Genomic DNA, 14087 nt, shown 5'->3' on the forward strand with positions numbered 1-14087 from the left:
AGACAGACAGACAGAGACGGGGGGGGGGGAAGATAGGGAGAGAGAAAGGAAGAGATATTCAGAAGTGAAATATATCATTGGTTCTGGGTATTTCCAAAGGGAAGTTTAGGACCATAGAATAAGTGGGGAGATAAAAATTTATAAATATATGAACAGAAGTCATAAGATAATCACAAATTTACTTTAAAACTATCTTGTCTCTTCTGGGGGGGGGGAATTCTGAGAGAAATCAGCTGGAACAAAAAGGGGAATGCAGCAATGTATGGGAAATTGTTAAACCTGCTAGGGTCCCTTGCAGTGTGTGGACCATTAAAAGGCTGTGGTGGAGTCTGCTATAAAAGCACATTGAAAGGGTAACACAGAGAAGAAATAGCCAAAAGGAAAGCATATTTCAAATTGTCCAAGAAGAAAATAAAATGAAAGTATTGCAGATAATCCCTGCCTCGGGATCTTGCTTAGGGAGGTGAATTATCCAAGTGGGCACTGAGCCTGGTGTTTCTCATTTCTCTTTTCACACCATCAAATATGAAGTAATCTCCTTAGCGGGACTTACAGCCCTGATCACGTCACCTGATGACCAGACCGGCTCCTTTGAGATAAAGCTTTCTGTTTTGTTTCCTTTCTTTGGAAATGAAAACATTAAAAGACTAACCCCTCCTTATTCAATCATTGGACTCAAGAACAGAATACCACATATTGGCTTAGTCCCTTGTCCTGGTAAACAAAACCATGTAGCAAACCCAGAAAATACACCAAAAGGAAAGCAAAAGAAAATAAAACCTATTTTTCTGCTTTTCTTGTGAGTAGAATTAAGGATTTTTGTTTATCTGCCTTCTGAGATCCAAGTCCTTTACTGAAAAGGATCAATAATTGTCGAATGTCAAGACATGTGCTCCCAGACAGTGTGATGACTGTGTGCATATCAATTCCCTTCTGTTGATTTCAGTCTCCATGGGTTCCCTTCATCCAGTGAAGATAGGCTATGACAGAGAAGTCAATTTTATCATTTTTAGATTGTTTTGTGCGTTCATGAGTGCCTATATGTACGAATGTGAAATACACACCTGCTGTTGCCCACAGAGGTCAGAAGAGATTTTTAACCCCTGGAATTAGAGTCACACGCTGTCCTGTGGACCTTGTGACGTGTATGCTCGGAATCTAGGCCCTCTCAAAAGCAGCAATTACTCTTACCTGCAGAATGATAGTTTCATTTATAGTATATAATAATGATAGTATCATTAAATGTAGCATCTCAAATTGAGGTTACTAATGCCAAATAGAGTTGTTACCACATAAATAAACTGGTATTTAGTTGTGGTTGATAGATTGGTGCCTCACAGAATCTGTGTTAATGAGATGCTTCTGGAAAACTCATCACCAGTTAGACTGTGTCAGAGTCTAAGAATATGCTCTTCAGAGGTGAGGACTCTGAGTTGTTGACACCTCGTCTCATTAGTAACATGGTCTGTTTTCTTTCTTGGGACCCATCTTGAGTTAATACTTATAACTACTGTCCAAACCTTGGTTTCTTGTCATTAACAATGCAATGATACAAAGTGAACTGAAAGTAGAAGCAAGTGGTAATGTGAATTTCAGGATCTGCTCAACCCTGGACTCAAGAATTTCAGTCTTTGAGCCGAGTGTGGTGGTGCACGCCTTTAATCCCAGCACTTTGGAGGCAGAGGCAGGTCGATTTCTGAGTTTGAGGCCAGCCTGGTCTACAAAGTGAGTTCCAGGACAGCCAGGGCCATACAGAGAAACCCTGTCTCAAAAAAACAAAACAAAACAAAACAAAATTTCAGCCTTTGAAGGAATGCTTTTTGCACATTGTTCTACAGTCCCACACTAAGCATAACATTGATAATCCAGAAAACAAGAGAAAATACTCAGAGCTTTTTAAAGTGATCAATAAATCTGTCTATCTGTCTCTTATTATAAGAGAAGCAACTGTTAAGAGAAAATATCTACATGCTAATCTTGTTCTAGACACACTAAATTCAAGACAACTCTTTCCATAGAGGAAACTAGAGGAGTTGGGCTCCTCCTCTGTTGCCATTTAGGGCTATGGCTTACACTCACCATGCAGCACCCTGATTAGTAACCTATTATATCCTGGCCATGGGCAGAGTCAGAGTAGCCAGCTGAGTTTTGTCTGGTGATGAGCTGATACTTAGGGAACACTGGTTCCTTGTATGTGCCTCATCATGTTTGTGCTCTGTTAAGGTAATTTACTATTTTACACAAAATTCTACAAAACTTATCAAGCTTTTGAAAAAATATAAATAAGTCCACAACTTCTTGTCATTGGGTTATATATTTTTCAGACAGTAAGTGTGCAGTCATATTGGCTAAGTGTATTATTATTATTATTATTATTATTATTATCATTATTATTATCATTATTATTATTTGCATTTGGACATCTGAAGTAACCTACATTTTCCCCTATGAGTTTCTGAGTCTTCAGTCATAAACACAACATATTGCTCTTTGTCTATTAATCCTGTATCCAGCCTTTTTACTGAATTATCTTTTTAGGTCCCAATCCCTTTTGAAAGCCAAATTTTCAAATAAATTTTGATTCCTGTCTACCTTATCCCACACCAGTTCTTGTTAGATCTACCTCAACATAAATGATGTATAACAGTTACCTCCATATGCTGTGTGCAGCTTTGTGCTACCCAGCCTAAGCTCTGGGAATGGGCCCTGCTACCAGCCCCCACCCAGCTTCCCTTGAATCCACAGATAAAAGACACAACTACAGATGTTCCTTTTCAACTTGCCTTTGGACACAATTGCTGGGCCCTATTTTCTGCCGCCTAGAAATATCATCCTTAACAATATTCTTTCCAGCTTCTGGCTATTATAAATAAGGCTGCTGTGAACATAGTTGAACATGTGTCCTAATTACCAGTTGGAACATCTTCTGGGTATATGCCCAGGAGAGATATTGCTGGGTCTTCCAGTAGTACTATGTCCAATTTTTTGAGGAACTGCCAGACTGATTTCCAGTGTGGTTGTACAAGCTTGCAATCCCACCAGCAATGGAGGAGTGTTCCTCTTTCTCCACATCCTCACCAGCATCTGCTGTCACCTGAATTTTTGATCTTACCCATTCTGACTAGTGTGAGGTGGAATCTCAAGGTTGTCTTGATTTGCATTTCCCTGATGACCTGGGGATCCATCCCATAATCAGCCACCAAACCCAGACACTATTGCACGTGCCAGCAAGATTTTGCTGAANGGACCCTGATATAGATGTCTAGTATGAGGCTAAGCCAGTGCCTGGCAAATACAGAAGTGGATGCTCACAGTCATCTATAGGATGAAACACAGGGCCNNCAGTGGAGGAGCTAGAGAAAGTACCCAAGGAGCTGAAGGGGTCTGCAACCCTATAGGAGGAACAACAATATGAACTAACCAGTACCCCTAGAGCTCGTGTCTCTAGCTGCATATGTAGCAGAAGATGGCCTAGTCGGCCATCATTGGGAAGAGAGGCCCCTAGGTCTTGCAAACTTTATATGCCCCAGTACAGGGGAAGGCCAGGGCCAAGAAGTGGGAGGTGGGGTAGCAAAGCAGAGTAGGAGGAGGGTATAGGGAACTTTCGGGATAGCATTTGAAATGTAATAAAAGAAATATCTAATAAAAAAAAAACAAAAAAATTCTTATTTCTCCACCTCCCATCTGTCATAAATGTTAGTTTCTAAGATATATGTAGTCCCTGCTAAACATCGCAGACCACCAGCCTGTAGGAGTGGCACAGGCCCCTGCTCTTCTCAAGGACCTCATATGACTTCTTGGTTCTTCTCTCTCTCTTTCCTCCCTTGCATCCTTCTCTTTTCACCTGGAAATCCTGAAGTCTTCTGCTTCCAATTTTTAGTAGCCAATTCATCATACTGGTGTAATTTCTTTTAATATTTTACGAAGCAATATTTATTTGTCCTCTTTATTTATGGACAAAGCTCATACTTGGCCAATTACAGTAATCATATAATCTGCTAATGGCTTATAGGTAGCAATTTGTTTCCATTACCTGAGTGAAATGAGTCATATTTTTGAATGCTAAATATTGCCACTTCAGAGGATTCAATACAAGGATTAGGGGAGATTATCATATTAATTGGGACAATTATCATTCAATGTTTTATAATTACTTATGAAAATTGGTATTATGCATTTCTTTATAGCTTAATAAAGTCCCACATTTTATTTCATTTTTTATACTGATAAATATTGACCAACTTTTCAATTTAAGAATTATAATTTAACTTTACTATTACCAAGTTCATAATTCATATTGTATCCATTATTTTATACAATTTTTCCAAATATATTTAGTGAAAAATGTCATAAATTATAAAAATTTTAACTGTAATTATATCTTCTGCATGGTTCTTGTCTATGTCTATTGTTCTTTCTGTCTCCTTATTCCTTCCTTCCTCTCTCTCTCTCTCTCTCTCTCTTTCTCTCTCCCTTCCTTCCTTCCTTCCTTCCTTCCTTTCTTCCTTTCATTATTCTCTTTCTGTCAATTTTCTAAAATTATGAATATTTATTTTGTTTGCTTATACCTCTTAACAAATTTTACTTCTAGTAATTATGGCTTTTTCCCTTGTCTTGTCCTTGTTCTTTTTTCGTAAGATGAATTGGTGGCCTATACAGTTGCATTATTTTTATTTAGTGATAAGAATTGCTTTAAAATCTTCACCTTACACCATAACCAGTTAAGCTGTCTCTCATAGGGCGAGCTCTCACGTTTCCATGAGAATGTCCCCTTCATTTGTTGTTTGTCTGCCTTGAGAAGTAGAATTGTATGCTTGGCACCCATAATGTTGTTTTAAAATTCTCAAAGAGTGGCTGATAATAAATAGTACCAAGTTAGTAATAATAAATAATCCAGACTAGCAAGCTGTATGTTTAGTTTCATTTGTTACAGTCTGTGTTTTCCAGCACTTAAAACAAGATTTCAGTGTCAGTTTTTGACCAGAATCCTATATTTTCTCTGTAGTTATAAAAGAAAATAAAAAAAATTTAATTATAGAAATGTATCTTAAGTATAGTGAGTGGTAGGTCTTAGCTTCTAAGTACTTGGAGTCTGAGGTTTGGCTTTCAAAATTAAAGCTATAACTTTATAATTAATTATTTTTCAAACTTAGCCAAATTACTTAACTTCTCTATATTTAGTAACCCATAACTGGGTACAATTAGAAATTTCCACTTTCAAGCCGGGCGTGGTGGCACATGCCTTTAATCCCAGCACTCGGGAGGCAGAGGCAAGCGGACTTCTGAGTTCAAGGCCAGCCTGGTCTACAAAGTGAGTTCCAGGACAGCCAGGGCTACACAGAGAAACCCTGTCTCAAAAAAAAAAAAAGAAAAAAAAAAAAGAAAAAGAAATTTCCACTTTCATTTGCTAAGAGGGTCTATTGAGAAAATATTCAGAAGTACTTAAAAAAATGCCTAACATATTGTAATCATCTAATAAATATAATAATTAATTCAAATAATTTTCAGTATTAATTGGTGTCTAGAAGAACAACTGGTGTTTGAATAGGAATCCGAAGATTCTGTTTGTGTGTGGATAGCAAAGGCATAAGCCAATAAGCTCTGTACAGTAATTGTCATCTTATTTTTATTATCTATCCCAACCTGCTCCTGAACCAGTTGACACTTGCAGAGCCAGGCTTTCTGTAATCCACATTGCACTTGGCATCTTTTCTTACCACTGTCAGACTGATAATTCATGGGGCAGGTTTAACTGACAGGGTTTTATTCAGTATGAACGAGAGACAGCCTGTCCTGCAGGGTTGGTTTCTTTTTGTTGAAAGAAGCTGGGTGTCTGATAATTGTGTTTACCAGTGAATTTATTTCTCTGGTATACTTCTTACATTCTTAGGAGTAAGAAAACAGCTCCCATATCCTCACACTTCCTACATTCCCACAAGAGAACAAAAATTTTGCCTACAACATTAGACTTGTTTATTAAACATAAAAGAACATAAATCCTCCCAGGAGTATGGTAGAGAGGGGGAGTGATCATTACCAGCCTCTTTGCACTGTGTGTACTGAATCATGTTGCTCTGAGAACGTTATGTTTGATTGGCTCATGCTTAGTAAATCCTTTAAACAGTGGTGTGGGCAATTGTTCACCTTGAAAATTAATACCTGGGAGTATATTGCAAGGATTACTGTGTCTCCAGTATGGTCACCTGAGCTTGCACGGATGGCGTGCTTTAATCAGTTCCCACTCTCTCTTAGTATGACCTGGAGTTATGGTTTTCTCATCAGTTTCTCCCTTCCTTTCCTTCATGAGGTTTTAAACTATGTTAGTAAACATCAGTCAAACAGTTCCTTTTATGAGTCCCTTATTCTGCTGATGGCATCAGGGGAAACAAAGTGAGAAACATAATATGTGAATCATTAGAGAAAATAATTGAATTAAAATGCGTTATCCTTGTCCAAAACCCATTGAATGTACTCTAGATTGAAAGCAAATATTGAACCTCATGTCAACGGTATTTTTTTTTTTTTTTTATCTTTTGTCCTTTGCAGTATGATAAGATTTGAATAGTGAGATAGGCACATACATTTCAGGTACGGCTCCCCCCCACTGCCTGTTCTATTTTATTCTATTTTGATCTTTATTTCATTTTTAAAATATTTTTGTGGTGCTGGGAGATTGAACTCAGGACCTAGTACAAGATAGTCAAGTGCTTTGCTACTGAGCAACATCTTTATCCATAATTTGTTTACCTTGACCTTCACTGCAAGTTTTTAAGCAAAAGTGTGTTGATAGTGGCCTTTTTAAAAAAAGAGGAAAATGTAAGCCTTAATAAGTAATTGTTCTATTGATGTTCTTAAGTTTCCTATATGCCTCACTGATTATTAGATAGGACCATGAAAGTTACAATAATTGGATAAATTTCCTAATTATATTATTATATAATAATAGCTATGGAGTTCAAAAACTTGAAGTGCCTAATTTATATGAAACAACTAGTAGTTTATATTAAATTTTCAGTTCCATGGAGTATACATTTTATATATTTTCTTTCTTTCCCACAAAGTGGTAAACTCCATGGCTCCTTCAAAAAAAAAAAAAAAATTGGTGAACGGAACTACGGATGTGTCTAAACAGGGCACAGTGAACTGCCAATATCTGGCCATAAATCCAGAACTTGTTTTAAATCTGACACCAAATCCATTAGAAAATCTTCATGAAGCCAGAATGGACTGGACACCCTTCTCTAATCTGCACAGTAGTGAGTTCTGCATCAATATGTAAATTAGACAGGGCCCAAATTCAGACTTTATTGTTTGATATTACTGTGCTTGCTGCAGCCCCACACTTGCTGCACCTATGCTAGACAAGTATGCAACCCTAGACATAGTTAGTTCATTATAAGGTCTTAACATCACAGCCACAGTGGTTTCTTGGGCTTTAGGAAACCCCTTCAAAATGTTTTTAAAGGAAAATGGCAATCAAGTAAGCCTATATCATGTTTATTTTTGAACATAAATGAAAATTAGCTATAATGAAAGTAGCTACAGGAATTGTTATATTTTTTTATAATATTATATTCTATCTAACAGTTTAATAGTCATTTTGTAAATGGTCCCAAGAAACTATTGAACAGTTTACTTGTTGAAAATGGCTTGTGGTTGTCAAATCCAATAAGTGCACTCGACTAAGTTTGAACTTCTCTGAGCTTTTGTGCTGCTGGCTTCTTCTACTTCTGTCTGCTTATGGTGAGAAGTCTTTCTTCCCACCCTCCTCAGTTGTTGTGCTACTGATTCAAGATTGCACCCAGATTTTCTCTTCCTTGTAGGGCGCTGTGTAAAGAACTCACACCTGAAATATTTCTTCAAATTTCTCAGATAGGTGATGACAGTGTATCTGCTACTCTTTCATTGACTGTGCTGTATCTATGACAAGGATTACAAACCCAGATGCACAACTGTGTCAATTAATGCAAGTAAATGAGATCTGCATATGGAAAATATATGGAGAGCAAATCCATGGTTCTAAGACTGTTAAAACAGCACAACCCTACGGCTATTTCCATCCATCTCTAACTTCAGTCACTGTGAGGTTCAAGTGCACATTCGCCTATTCACTTCACATGTGCCTATCAAGCCTTTACTGTGTGCCTGGCCTACAGGTATGAGGGGAAGGACAATGAAGTGAAGAAGAGCACTTCATGACCTGGAACTGACACCGTTCTGAAGCCTCTGTGAATCACATCCGCGTAACAACAGTTGGGATTACCAGATCTTAAAATTTAAAAGGAAACTAGGAACTCATGCGTATGAAAGCTTCAGACTTCTAATGTATTGAATTAAATATTTTAAGGAAGAATAGGCCCTATTAAAGCTGTGCCCACCTCTGTTTATGATCTTGTATGGCATGTACAATTTTGACAACCAACTCTGAAATACCAAAATCTTAGTGCCTATACTGATTTTTCCCAGGTTGGTCTGTGTTACTTTCTTTTTTTGCCATCCTCTATTCACAGTTGACCATGCCTGGCCCCTTGCCTCTTGTATTACCTATCTATTGTGCTTCTTGCTAGTAGGCATCTCCACTTCCCTCCCTTCTCAGTCCATGTCAGGCAATCAGCACACATTCACAGCCCAGATATTAAGTCCTTTGTAAAGGGATCCTAATCTAGCCGGGTAAAATTGCCCTTGCTCTTCTGGCACTCCACGGTTCACTTTCATTAGAGATTTTTACCATCTGATTTATGAATCCTGAGCTCAAGGAAATGATTTTTCCTCCTTCTATCCCGACACACTTACACATCTTTGTAAGCAGTGGTAGAAAACCAGTTGGACAGGTTTACATCCACGAACAGAACATAATTCCCCAAGTAGAAACTTTGTTTTCTGTCCAGTTTTGTTATGGGAATGGTTAAAAAAACAACTTTTTAAACAGTGATAGATAAAATTTTACTTAGGTCTATTCTACTTAATTGTGTCTACTCTTGCCATGTCAATATGAACCCCAACCTCCATCTTTCTAAACTCCTGTAATGGGGAATGGCTGCCTTGCGCCTATATAACAATTGTCTTCTTTTGTTACTGAACGTTTTATTGTTGTTGTTGTTGTTGTTGTTTTGTTTTTTGAAGCTTTTAAATTCTCCAGGCTATCTTATCATGGTGCTGCATAGATCATTGAGTAGTAGCTCTTGGCCAGAAATTCTTCAACACTGAGTGTATATTGCCATTTTAAATATAGTTTCATAATTTTTGTGAGAAAAATGAAGCTGACAAATGTTGTTACATTCCTTAGGGGAAGATTCATAACTATACTTGGTTTATATATTGTTTTATATTAACAAATTTGTCTTTTAATCTAATACTATATAAAACGTTGGTTTTGATTTTTGTCTCATGTATTTATATTCCATTATATTTTAAAATCTATCAATAATGTTTTGAACATGTCAGACTTCTTTCTCATTAAAAGTTTTGTAATTTCCTTTTTATTATTTTGAAATTCCATCCAGGGAAACTATCATTTATTTCTAAGTGTAATTGTTAAAGAAAAGAGTTGTGCATTAGGTAAAGCTGGGGATGTTTTCCCCAGTAGTGGATCAGTTACTCAGCATGTGTTAGACACAATGTCTACCCTAGGAAGCAAAAGTGAGCTGGAATAATAGCAAAGTGATTTATGAGGAAATATATATGTTAATATCCAAATGAATGTTATCAACTACTCCCAACATCAAATAGATAGCTGGTAGAAGGCTTCTACTTGATAAGTATTAGCAGTGTTCTCAGTATTCTTTTGGTACTAAGCTTTTCTAAATTAGTAACTGTTTATAAAGTCTCCAAAATATACCTTTAAAAAAAAACTAGGAAATCTGGACAATGATGGTAGGAACTAAGTTAGAAACTTGAATAATTCATGGATTAAAATAATATAATTTTGTTATATGCAAAGCATTTGTGTTAAATGTCTGATCAGTCTCAGTTTTGTTATTAGCAAATCTGAAGGCTTTGAAAAAGAAATCTCATATTTTTCTAACGGGGTCTTCATTTCTAATTCTCTTTAACTTTTACATCTCAAGGTCTCTCCTTTCAAGCATAATTGGGGACAACTCATGGTGTGCTCCATAGATGCATTGCACGCATAAAGTTTCCGTTACCTAGATAAGCAATGACGCCAGTCTCTGCCCCCTTTGCCTCCTCACAGGTATGATTTTGTAGAAGTTGAGGAGCCCAGTGATGGAAGTGTTTTAGGACGCTGGTGTGGTTCTGGGACTGTGCCAGGAAAGCAGACTTCTAAAGGAAATCATATCAGGATAAGATTTGTATCTGATGAGTATTTTCCATCTGAACCCGGATTCTGCATCCACTACAGTATTATCATGCCAGTAAGTACAACTTTGAGATTCTCCTTATTTCACTGAGTCAGCTTTTTTTTTTTTTTTAAGAAAAAATGGATTTCCACTTTTACAGATGAGAATCATAACACAAAACATCAGATCCTGTTCTCTAATTTTGGATTATGTTTTTACCACAAAAGTTGCATTGTAACTGTCACTGCTAGTTTAAACCTTCTCTGTAGATTATTAGAAATATCAAGTACCTTATCAATGTAGGAAAATAAAATATGTATTTTTTTTTTAGTCATTTAAAGAAGGTAGCAGACTGGGAGATGCTCAGGATAAAGTGCTTACCTTGAACAAATGAGGATCTGGTTTTGATCCCCAGAACACAAGCGAAAAACCCAAGTATGACAACTTGTACTTCATCTCTAGGAAAGAAGAGAAAGGCATATGCCTGGGGCTCTCTGGCCAGCCAGTGTAGCCTAAGTTTGAGCTCCTGCTTCACAAAATCAAGTAGACAAATCCTGAAACATACACAAAGTATATGTCTGCCCTGTAGCTTCTCATACACACATATTCTCATGGCTGATGTTAAAGCAAGCATCCTGAGATGTTACAGACTTGTACTGTGAATCTTCATTAACCTTCTTTACAGATATTCACATGCTATTCCATTCTTAATCTAGTCCCCATCTTAGATTTCACAGAATTTTCTTTGTTGCATTTCAAAATTTTTTCTTAATAATATTTTTAAACGTTAAATTGGAGATGATTTAACCGATCAACACAACGTAGGATCAGAGTCTTTAGAAAATCTTCAACTGCTCACGGACTTCCACTTCCTCCTGCCCTGTTCAGGCCAGTTTCAGTGGCCATAGTAGGGCATCCTGGTTGAGAGCTGCTCTAGGAAGTGAAGACAGAATTCAAGGGTTGCGTGCATAGTTCATCAGACTCAATGCCATTTAAACATACATTGAATATAAATTTCACGTGTCATCATGAAAGAGTGACACAAATTTGACCTAGTCCCTAGATTTCAGCATGGGCAAGTCACTTGTAAATTCCAAGTAATGAGTAAAAGGAAGATCTCTGGCCTCTCATAATCTGAAGAGTGGTAGAACTTTCAGCAGCATGACACGTCCCTGAACCACAGCACTCATCTGAAGACCCTTATTATATTTCCAGACACACAGCACAAATATCAGTGGATCTTGCTGAATAATATCTGAGACCTGGAGTACATGACCAACTAGGGATTTAAGTATTTATTGGGAAGTAATAATGTGGTTTATAATGATTCCAATCATCGAGAGGGGAACAGCAGTCTGTGGAATGAAAGAAGCAAAGGCGTGTGAATGTAGGAATTTAGGGTCCTACATAGCGTAAGAAGTACAATGTGATGATGTAAGACAATTGCTTTTGTTCCAACTTCACAAACTTCAGCTTGTTTGTCTTTGCATTTACTTTGGTAGCTGACCTGGTACTTCTTGCTCTACAATTTCGGTCTCTTGTAGTCTTCACTCCTTACAATAAATACATCCATTCCACTCTCACTAACTGTCTGCAGAATAGTGAGATTTTGTGAGTGAAAAGCTGAAAGGTGAGGATGCTTTTAAGCCTGGCAGAATGTTTTGAGTTATCACTTTATGTTGCTAAATGTCATCCTCCCTCCAGCCACCCACACATGCATTAGCACTGACCAAGCAACAATTCATCAGTGTTAGTTGTCACTCAGATAAAAGAAAGCCCAAAGGAAGCAAGTGTGCCTTTTGGAGAGGGGACTTAGAGGATCTCATGGCATTTGCTCAGGGCAATTGCCCCTACATAACCCTCAACCCCCATCCATTTATTTCTTTGTGTTGTGGATGAACTCTCTTGTTGGAATCCACACTTCCCTACACACAATGATTGGACTGACAGCCAACTCACAGCTATGAAGCCAGACCTGTAGTGATGCACCCCACAATGGCTTCCTAGTTTTGTAAAGATACAAAAATCATGAACCACGGGCCTCAGCAGAGTATTAGCTTCCTGTGCTGCAGAGGCTTTGCTCAACTGTAGCTGCTCATTAAGGTTTTCTAGGAATTCAGCCATTTTCCCTCAGGCTCATCTAGGATCTGATGGCATATCCTAATGTCTCTCCAGCTCTGTGTTATCTTTGTTGCAGCTGAAATAGATGGAAGATACCTTAGAGAACCAGAATAACAGGGATGTTTTCAAGTGTTCTTCAGATGCTGATGTGTCCGAGGCACGAGGGGGACAATGGGGTTATGATATAATTGGTTGTCCAGGTTCCCTCATTCTGATAAGGAGAAGCCAGAGTGGAGGAAGTTAATGAAGTATACACTACATTCAGTAGACTTAGTACACATTTTCTATTTTAAATCAATGACTTATACAACTTAATCCATATAATCAGCCTTATCTGCTTTTGATAATTGATGCAGTGAATATTTTACATCTACCTGACTCAGAAAGTTTAGGTCAGGGAATGGTTTTTAAAGCTCAAGTTAAATACATATATATATATATATATATACATATATATATATATATATATATATAAATGGTAATATTAATATTAATGGAATATATATATATATATATATATATATATATATATATATTTAAACTGAGGGTTTATTTTATTTTATTTATTTAATTTTGAGGGAGGGAGGAAGTTTGAGACAGGATTTCCCTGTATAACCTTGCATGTCCTGGAACTCACTCTGTAGACCAGGTTGGCCTCAAACTCAGAAATCCACCTGCCTCTGCCTCCCAAGTGCTGGGATTAAAGGCTTGTGCCACCACTGCCCTGTGGAGTTATATTTTATAAGGAACTTACTCTGTAGTTTTATTTGTAAGATAGAAAAAACATCAAATTCTTGTCTGTCATAAAACTCTCTCTGTGATTCTCATTACCATGTCTTAGCAGAAAATTTTCTCAAAAGTATAAATTCCAAGTTCTCAAATAACTTGTTCTAACAAATTAAATATGGTTCACTATTTTGCTATGTTAAGATAGTGTCACTAGCTAGGCTTAGTTCTCAACCCACCACTGGAAAACTTTAATGTATTACCACAATGAGTTATAGCTTAGAAAATTTATTACATATGTTTAAATTTTAACACTTTAACACTATTTCAGATAATTATTTACAAAAATATAATTCCCTTGTTATGCCTCATTGACAAGTAATGAAAGATAAATCTATATAAATTTGTTTATAAATGGTATAGTGTCTTATGATAATTCACAAGAAGTTAATAATGTCTTTGATTCTTTTCTCCTTCTTGATGAGAGGATAGAGAGAGAAACAAAGAGGAGAACGCTTGCACACATACCATGGTAGATTTGCAGTGAGAGATTGTTTAAGAAAAATGAAAACAGTAAGACCTTGTTTCCCTCTAAGGCCACACACAGTGAGAGCCCAGAAAATACCTCACATCTCTTAGAAAGAAAAGTACTTGTTAATGTTATAGTAATTTGTATTAGCTTATATTTGCCCTACTCTGCAATATTGCATAAACACAATTATTTAAACAAACAAAGGATAAACAAAAAAATGTTTCATCCAGTATCAAATATCTGATTAACATTTTCTTGTCATTTTTGTTAGGAAACCATTTTCAAAAACATACCTGAGGTTTTAAGAAAAAATGTGGAAAATCAGGTCTACCCCTCTTCAGGGGCCTTCCTTTCCTTTCCTTCCTTCCTTCCTTCCTTCCTTCCTTCCTTCCTTCCTTCCTTCCTTCCTT

The 14087-nt window shown here is 37.0% G+C and overlaps 1 protein-coding gene across 2 annotated transcripts in view; it reads left to right on the plus strand.

Moving 5' to 3' along the window:
* Positions 1-14087, plus strand: part of Pdgfc (platelet derived growth factor C) — a 162859-nt gene that overhangs the window by 113244 nt on the left and 35528 nt on the right. For both annotated transcript variants that reach the window (XM_021195716.2, XM_021195715.2), the window contains one exon: positions 10193-10373. In XM_021195716.2, the coding sequence (XP_021051375.1) occupies positions 10193-10373 (181 nt within the window). The remainder of the gene's footprint in view (positions 1-10192; positions 10374-14087) is intronic.

The sequence above is a fragment of the Mus pahari genome, chromosome 4 (genome assembly GCF_900095145.1).
Source record: "Mus pahari chromosome 4, PAHARI_EIJ_v1.1, whole genome shotgun sequence".
Lineage (NCBI taxonomy): Eukaryota > Metazoa > Chordata > Mammalia > Rodentia > Muridae > Mus > Mus pahari.